This window comes from Uranotaenia lowii, chromosome 3 (genome assembly GCF_029784155.1).
Source record: "Uranotaenia lowii strain MFRU-FL chromosome 3, ASM2978415v1, whole genome shotgun sequence".
NCBI classification, from domain to species: domain Eukaryota; kingdom Metazoa; phylum Arthropoda; class Insecta; order Diptera; family Culicidae; genus Uranotaenia; species Uranotaenia lowii.
In genome coordinates this window covers 299831363-299840885 of record NC_073693.1, presented here as the reverse complement: position 1 = coordinate 299840885, position 9523 = coordinate 299831363, and the positions used below count along the sequence as shown (strand labels likewise).

Genomic DNA, 9523 nt, shown 5'->3' with positions numbered 1-9523 from the left:
TTTGTCATACCACAGTTAGTGGTAAAGTTGTTCCTCAATCCAGCTCATACATGCGAAAGTGCATACAGCTTTTTGCCGCCTTATGGCAGCTTCCAGCCAGCAGCCGAAAGTTGAACGATAGAACCAGCTCAAATGTGTGGCATTGAATCATAAATTTATTCTGGTACACACACCGGCAACTGCCAGTAATCACTCAATAGTGCAAGAATGCATTTTGTGAGGTTTCCTTTTCTACAATTTGGTTGGGTTTAGTCATTTTAAGTGGGAAAACTTAGTGTAGCAACTTTTTATGGTGAGTCAATTGAATTCCGAGCTGTGCATAATTTACACAAATTGATGACTTTGGAGTGTTTGAAGCGTTTTGACAAACAAAAATTAAACCCCTACGAATATGTCATCATATTTGGTGCAGAAGAAAAGGAAGTGGCTAGTGGAACAAAACTCATGGCCAAAGTAGCCATCTTGGTGTAAGATATTGCTCAGCAATGTGGGAGTGAAATGTGAAAGTGAAGAAAAGGGTAAAATACATGAAAGAAGAACACTTCCATCTGTACCTTTTTCATCTGTACAACTTTTAACTTTCAAAAAGCTGACTGGGAGCGATATAGGAATTTTATTGAACGTAATTTAGATGTAAACGTTCCACTGAATTCAATAGAAGATATGGATTTGGCTGTAGAATCGCTTCAATACCTAAAGTTAAACATAAATTTAATCAACCTTTGATTGATGATGATCTTCAGTTTTTGATACGACTGAAAAACATTCGTCGACGCCAATATCAAAGAACTAGGGATCCTTAATTGAAATTTATTTATTGTGACCTTAAAAAAAAGAGATCAAACGTCGTTTATATTTCATTCGTATAGAAAACTTTGCAAAAGCAGTAGAGGACATAAAACCCTTCTCAAAGCCATTTTGGACATTGACTAAAATTCTGAAAAAGCCCCAGAAGCCAATTCCTACTTTAAAGATGGAGATAAACTTCTTTTACCTAACGCAGAAAAAGCTCAAAAATTGGCCCAAAAGTTTGAGTCTGCTCATGGTTTTAATTTGAACGTTGTTAGTCCGATTGATGCTCAAATTTTTCTTGAATTTGATGATACTTTTTCTAAACAAAATGTATTTGAAAGTACTTGTGAGACAAATATTGATGAACTTAAATTGATTTTCAAAAAATTTAAAAAAATGAAAGCCCCGGAGGAAGATGGGATTTTCTATATTCTTATTAAAAAGTTGCCTGAAAGCACTTTAAATTTTTTAGTTAAAATCTTCAACAAATGTTTTCACTTGGCTTATTTTCCCAATAAATGGAAAAATGCCAAAGTAACTCCAATTTTGAAACCTGGAAAAAGTGCTTCAGAGCCTTCAAGTTATCGACCAATTAGTTTGCTTCCTTCTTTAAGTAAACTATTTGAGAGAGTTATTTTGAATAGAATGATGATTCACATTAATCAGAATTCTATTTTCCCTGATGAACAATTTGGTTTTCGTCATGGACATTCTACTACACATCAACTTTTGAGTGTAACTAATATGATTAACGCTAGCAAATCTGAAGGTTATTCAACTGGTGTTGCTCTTCTAGATATTGAAAAAGCTTTTGATAGTGTTTGGCACAAAGGTTTAGTAGCCAAATTAGCTCGATTTGATTTTCCTCTATATCTCACCAAAATTATTCAAAATTATTTGACTAGCCGAACCTTACAAGTAAGCTATCAAAATTCATGCTCTGAGAGGACACCCATTAGAGCTGGTGTCCCTCAGGGTAGTATACTTGGGCCAATTTTATACAATACTAGCTGATCCCATACGAACCCCGTTTCGCTGTCAACTTGGTCATGAACAGTTTGTATGAACGTCAACTGCCAAGCATTTTCCAGATGTACTTCCGAATTTATTGTTAAGTATTAATTTCAAAAATATTGGACGATCACTTTTTATGTCGTCTGCTACTAAATTTGAAATCAGGAATCAATTGACCGTGAAACAAACCCCCTTGAATAAATTTCGACTCGATCGTTGCATAACAACGCAATTATTGCCAAAAAGTTTAACCTCTTTTGGTTGCCTCTTGTACAATCTTTGATATCTGAAATCGATTGTCTTTCTCTCAAAACTCCCGTGTACAAATTTTCCAAAAAATCCATTGCATAATAACGTGAATATTGCTAAAACAGTGAAAAATTTATTAATATGGACGACCCTTTTCGACGAACCCTGGCAAAACATTTGACATCTGAGATCGATTGCCCGTCCCCGAAAACTACTGTGTGCAAATGTTCATCCCAATCCGATGTCAAATAACGACGATATTACAAAAATATTGAAAGATGAATATGGAAGACCCCCTTTGCCGGCCCCTTACACTGAATTTGTTACCTGAAATCCATTGCTCGTCCCTCAAAATTCTCGTGTACCAATTTTCATCTGAATCCGATGTATAATTACGAAAATAAAGCATTAACAGTGAATATTTAATATGGACGACCCCTTTGGCCGACCCCTTTTTATAATTTGGATAAGTTAAATCGAATGTTTGTCCCTAATAACTCCTATGTGCAAATTTTCATCCCAATCCGATGTATAAAAACGTCATTATCACAAAAATATTGAAAAGTTGATATGGACGACCCCTTTTGCCGGCCCCTTACACTGAATTTGATACCTGAAATCGAATGCACGTCACTCAAAACTATCGTATACCAATTTTCATCTGAATACGATGCATGATAACGTCAATATCGCAAAAACAATTAACAGTTAATATGGTCGACCCCTTTGGCTGGCCCCCTTACACAAAATTTGACACCGGAAATCGATTGGTCGTCTTTCAATACACTTAGGTGCAAATTTTCAACGCAATCCGACGAAAAATATTGTCAATATTGCGAAAACAATATTTGTCTTGTATAGACGACCCCCTTCAGAAGGGGTCATCCAAAAATCTGAAAACAATTTTCATCCTTCCTGGTCCTTATGAGCATCCATGCCAAATTTCAGACCTCTAGCTCTTAAGACGGCTGAGTCTATAGAGGACAAACAAACAAACAAACAAACAAACAAACAAACAAACATACAGAAATTGCTTTTTATATATATAGATTTTTCTTCTGATCTTCCTGATGTACCAGAAGGAAAGGGTAGAAGATTGTTTGCTGATGATACTTTGCTTTCAGCCAAAGGTCGAAATTTACGGGTGGTACGCAGTAGATTGCAACAAAATTTAAATTCTTTTTTGAATTACTTGAAAATGTGGAAAATTTCTCCAAACGCTTCCAAAACTCAACTCATTTTTATTTCCCCATAAGCCAAGAGCAAATTTTTTAAAACCTAACGAAAATCATTCCATAACTTTTAATGGGGTTTCATTAGAATGGTCTGATCAAGTGAAGTACTTGGGACTTACACTTGATCGGAATCTTACTTTTAAAAATCACATTGAAGATATTCAATCTAAATATAATAAATACACTAAATCTCTTTATTCTCTCATCAACAGGAAATCCAAGTTGTGTCTGCGAAATAAGATGCTTATTTATTAGCAAGTCTTCCGACCAGCGATAATGTATGCAGTTCCGATTTGGTCTAGCTGCTGCGCGACGAGGAAAAAAGCCATCCAGAGGATTCAGAACAAGGTTCTGAAAATGATTTTGCGGCTTCCACCTTGGCACAGCACCGAAGATCTTCATCGGATTGCGGGCATTGAATCGATCGAAGAGATGGCCAACAAAATCATCTTCAACTTCAGAGGCAAATCGATGCAGTCTTCCATCGCAGAGATTCGTTCTCTCTACAATTAGTTTAATTTTAGGATAGTTTTTAGTTTTTAGTTGTAAGTAAAATATTTTTGATATTACAGGATGTTCTCCTACATAAAAATACTTGATTGCGCTCAGCAAATTTAAGTCAAATAAATAAATTTTAGTGATTAGTAAACTATAGGGCTCTGGACAGTTCATTATTGAACTGAACACCTAATTTAATGTAATTATGTAATATAAATGTAATGATGAATTGGTACGAATAAAGATATATTTAAAAAAAAAAAAGAGTTTTTTTTTACTTATTTTTGTATGCATGTAAATTGCTCCTTGGAACACTTTTTACCAAACCCCGTCAGAGGATTCTTTTCTTACCTCCTCAGAGGAACAATAACCATCTTTATTTTCGTTTCTCCTCAGAAAAGAATCTCGTCAAATATAGGCTCAAATCCTGCCACCTCGAAGATATTAAACTATTTAGCCCCTCAGACTTCGTCCTCCTCAAAGAAGTTACATTATCCCTCCTCAAAGAATTAAATTCTTTCTCCTAAAGTAATTTTACTTTTTCTTCCCGAAGAAATTTCTCTTTTTACAATTCTCTCTCAAAAGAATTGTAGTGTTTCGCATAGAAAAGATTACATTATTCAATCTTGAAGGAATTTCATTCTTCTTCCTCAAAGGAATTCGGGGACGTAAGTGAAGATGGATTGGGCACACGAACGAAATTTGCAGAGAGGCGCATGAACTGAATCCAGAAGGACATCGGAGAAGAGGCAGACCCAGAAACTCGTGGCGGCGAAGCTTTGCCGCCGAAATCCGAACTGTCGACGAGAATCTTGACTGGGACCAAGTGAAGACGTTGGCTCCGAATCGTCAACATTGGAGGTCTTTTACCACGGCCTTATGCACAGGAAAATCGGCGCGGAACATTTGGTAAGTGAGTAAAAGGAATTCTTCCTTCTCAGAGAAGAAATTACTTTCTTCCTCCCCAGAGGAGCTGCACTCTTCCTTCTCAGAGGACATGCTTAGAGTGTCCATTTCGCGGCCAATTTGGCTTGTTTCCTGGGAATTCCCGGGATCCCGGTAAAACTTCAAAAGCATGTAAAATATTTGCACTTTGATTGAAATATAGCTTATCGAACCATTCCTGCATATAAGCCCAGAGGAATTGCAATTTTTCTTCCTCACAGGAACTGAATTATTTGAAAATTATAAGTCTACATGATTCCTCGTAGTCATCAGAGTTCCTCAGAACTTCTTCCATTACGCTCCTCAGAGAAGTAGAAGAAAGAAAAATGAAAGTTATTGGCTCCACTGAAGTCACGCTTTGATACAGTTTCATTATATGACTCCTAAAAGTTATCAGAGTTCCTCAGAACCATCTACGCTCCTCGGAGGCGTATAGTTATGTGATCGAAAGTTTTCATTTTAGAATACAATCCAACTCCTAGGAGCTATCAGTATTTTGCAATAAAAGTTCTTCAGAACTCTCAGCGCTCCTCGAAGTCGCGGAACTTATTTGTTATGGAAAAGACTCCTAGGAGTCTTCGACTTGCTAATGATTCTCGAACCATTCGCCACACGCACACACCTATTTTTTTTACTGCGAAATATGGTTAGCATAACTCCTCAGATCGACTTGTCCAGTAAAAGAGAGTGCTATCATTTTCGTCTGCTCCTCCAAGCTGTGCGGGGAGAGAATTTCCTTCTCCGGAGTCCGGACAAATCTATTGCGCATTGTGTTGAGGAGAAATCTAAGAGCTAGCACAGTTTATTCTTGGAACGTTCACGAGGAGAAAAGATGCTACTCTCCGAACCAAAGATGCCAGAAGTATTCTGATTTTCGAGAAGCCGTCCTAATCTTAACTGCAATTGATTTTGTAATAAAACAGTTAAACCTCTTAAACCAATGGTAATCTTCTGTTCAGATGATATTTGAATGGTGTTTTATCGGTATAAACTACAAGCCACCTAACTTCTTTTCTCTTCTGTTGCATAAACTAAGGCGTATACAGCACCGTTATTTCGCCTTAATTTATGCAATCAAAGAAGAGCTGTATTTCGTTTCCAGCAATCTACTGGTGCCCTGAGTAAACCTGTTTTTTTTCTTCGCGGTGTCCTGAGTTTTTTGACCAAATCTTCTGGCACTTCTTCTCTGAACGCTACCTTTTGCAAGATAAAAAGGATCCAAAACTTCTCTTTCTCCCATTCAGATGCGAATGCTCTCACACTTGCCGTCCGAATCACTTACCTACTCATCGTTTAAACTCGGGTAACGAGTGGAGCACGAAAGCAGCGATAGAGGATAACACTCGGAAGCCGAACTGAAAACAGTGTTGTTTTCTGCCGGCTTTTTGTTTTTTGAAAAGAGCCGACCAACCCTGCTGAGAAAAAAACAAAATCAAATCAGTTGCCACGAAATGGAGCCGGAATCAACGCTCTCTCCCGTTTTTGTATTTCGCAACGTATTTTGTAATCATTTTGTAATAATTTCTCCATAATCCTTGTCTCCAGATGTAGAGATGTGCCGGGGTATTAACTTAGCATATGTATGCTTCCGAATCGAAACTAATACACCGCTTATTTTCCCGTTCGTAAACTCGCGTCCCATCACGTTCGTAAACTCGATCTCCTATCGAATCCCGTTCTTTCATCCGCGTTAGACTGTTCTCGCTTCGCGCAAGGTCTTTTATGATCAACAGGTAAAGCTAATCACGATGTACTATTGTGCGTGTGCTGGGCGCGCCTCTACACATTCCGTTAAAAACTAGTTAGTACTCTGCTTATCCGGTTGCCTTTGGGCGAGCAAAATAATATCGTCAGCCAGGTCAAGGTCGTTTAGTTGCTCCATTGTTGAAGGATTCCACGGCAATCCTCGGTTCGGTGCACAGTCGATCGATTCAGATAGGATCTCATCCATTGCGATGGAAAAAAAGAAGCGGTGATAAATTACAGCCTTGTCTCACATCAGCAGTTACCGGTGTTGTATCGGAAAAGATACAGCCGTTCAAGACCTTGCTAGGCTTTGACTAGTTTCTCTGGGACTCGTCGTTCTCGTCGTCTAAGAGCAGCCCAGATGTTTTCATGGTTCAGTCGGTCGCAACGAACACCAGCAGAAGAGAGTCCTAGAATTCGTTGATTTGTTCCAGTCATTCGTAGCGTTGTGATGTGGTCCACACATGATCGGTGTTCAGCTTGTTGCCGTCGGAGAGTAGCGTCAATTTTCTCCTGGATCGTGTTCATGATCACTTTGCAGAGTTATGCCTCGCCAGTTACCGCATTCTGTCAGGTCTCCCCTCTTCAGAACCTTTGCGAGGATACCCCGCATCCAGTCGGCCGGGAATGTTGCAGTATCCCAGATGTCAGCGAAAAGACGGTGCAACATTTGTGCTGACAGGGCAGGGTCGGCTTTCAGCATTTCAGCAGGGATGCAATCGATCCCAGGTGCTTTGTTGGATTTCATGTTTTTGATTGCCGCTTCTATTTCAGCTAGCGAAGGCGCTTCCGAGTTGACGCCATTTATGCGACTTACTGTTGGCGCTTCGAGCTGCGGATTCTGTTGGCCATCGCTATTCGTGACTCGGAAGAGTTGTTCGAAGTGTTCCATCGTTTGAGCTGATCTGTTCGATCGGTCAATAACTGACCTGCTCGGTCTTTCAGCGGCATTCTTGCATTAGTCCTTGCACCACTGAGGCGGAAAGAAATGTCATAAAGTAATCGGATATCTCCATTGGCGGCGGCTCTTTCTCCCTCTTCGACTAGAGAGTTTGTCCAGACTCTCTTGTCTCGTCTACAAGCTCATTTAACTGCCTTTTCCAGAAAACATTATTCCAATCTGTGCTTTTCCTGCCGCTCCGTCTTTGTTTATCAGAGCCGGAACATAAACAAACGATCGTAGCAGCGGCTTCAAAAATATGCACTCCTTGAGCCAATCCGCCTTTTTACCGGTGGCCGAATCAGAAACAACTTGTTCGTAACAGCAGTGACATTTTTCCATTCCTTTACATTTACTGAAGTATGCTCCTGTTTTCATTAGGTTTGAAGAAAAAAAATATTGCGACAACTAAATTCGACCATCAAAACGCTCTTTTCTTCCCACGTCGAACATCTTCTGACTGCTGTCATGTTATGAGATATCAATGAACCAGAAGATAAAGCATTTATCACTCAATCGTTAAACGAAGCTAATTAAAATGTCATTAAACCTACCGAATGTACCTTCTTTAGTGAAACAACCAAATCAAACAGAAATGTTTGGATCTGCCTCATTCTTTACCAATCTTTTGATCAAGATGGAGCACTACAATCATTTGGTGAGCTGGACCAAATATTTCGGTTTCAACACCTATGAGCTCAAAGTTCGGAAAGGTGGCTCCATAGAGTGGGCATGGTCCAGATCCGGAATCACCCTAAGCTTAGCTTTTCTAGCGGGCTACATCTATTTTTCAGCCCAAGTGCTGAACCCAAATGCCGTGGCTCCTTACGCCAAAAGTGGTTCCGTTCTGCTGGATAAGGGAGGCGAATATATGCTGTTGTTAGCTGGGTTTGGAATGATTACGACCATGCAGTCACGATTTTATCTTAGAAACACGTTGGTCAAAATTATTCAACAATTTCTTACCGTGGACAAAAAAATGGCATCCCTAGGAATGGAGATCGATTTCGGCTCTGAGCTAAGGATGGCCAGATTTGGTTTGGGAAGTTCGTTGATTTTTATTACCTTTTCAATTCTCTTGGGTGTGTATGCGATGTATTTGCTCGGAAATTTTCCTGTTGGGTTTTTCGTTTACGGAGGGCAAATAGTGGTGAGCTTCAGTGGAAGTGTCCTAGCCAATAACAGCTATATGATGTACTTCAAAACTTATAGACGAATTAGAGTTTTAAATGAAAATCTGAGGTATGAAAAGTCTTCAAAAAACTTAATTGAAAACTACAATGGCTTTGTTTTTTAGGGATGAGTTCAAAAGTTCTATCCTTTTTAAGCAACAAAATATTCCTGCAACTAATAAAAGCAGTAACCCTCGTCATGAGAAGATATCAGAAATTGCTCTTATTTTTGATGATCTTTACACCCTGACGAACGATATAAGCTGGATGACGTTAACAGAGGTATGTTCATTTTCGTCAAACCAACATGTTAGCTTTTAACTGTCCAAAATTATGTCAAACAGGCCATCATCTACTGCATAATAGTTGTAATGTATGGAATCGAAACACTCTTTGCCGCCTATCGAGTAATCTTAACAGGAAAATTTGAGTCATTCGTAAGCAGTGGGATGCACATGATTTGGTGGACCGAGTACTGTTTGGGTCTTTTGACGGTTCTGGTTTCTTCTCATTTGGTCAAACATGAAGCCCTCGATACTCAGGAGCTGTTGGCCGCTGCTATGGTTTCTGAGAAGGATGAGTTGGTTCGTAAAAAAGTAAGAATTTTATACGAACATGGTAAAGTTACTTAAAAATAAAGTATGATCTTTTTACAGATGGCAGCATTGGTAATGCAAATTCGCCATAACACCCCAAGGATTACATCGTGGCTGTTTTCACTCAATCTGACGGTGTTTTATGAGGTAAACTTTAAATTACTTACTAAACTCTGATAACGGATTTGAAAATAAACTTTCTTCCAGATGCTGGGAAGCGTATTCACTTTTCTCTTCATCATGATTCAGTTTGATAATTGAGGGCAATAACTTGAAATTGAAAAAGGTTTAATCCTTAGTACAATTATCATGATGAGAAGAAAATAAATTAAAACT

General features: G+C 38.9%; 2 protein-coding genes across 4 annotated transcripts in view; both read left to right on the top strand.

The window, feature by feature from the left end:
* The window catches only part of LOC129755350 (tetratricopeptide repeat protein 39C-like), a 197471-nt gene that overhangs the window by 32519 nt on the left and 155429 nt on the right, over positions 1-9523 (top strand). The window lies entirely within an intron of this gene.
* Positions 8015-9448, top strand: LOC129753656 (uncharacterized). Its single transcript, XM_055749497.1, has 5 exons — positions 8015-8707; positions 8799-8873; positions 8936-9187; positions 9248-9322; positions 9395-9448. The coding sequence occupies exons 1-5, from the start codon at positions 8015-8017 to the stop codon at positions 9446-9448; spliced, it is 1149 nt and encodes a 382-aa protein (XP_055605472.1).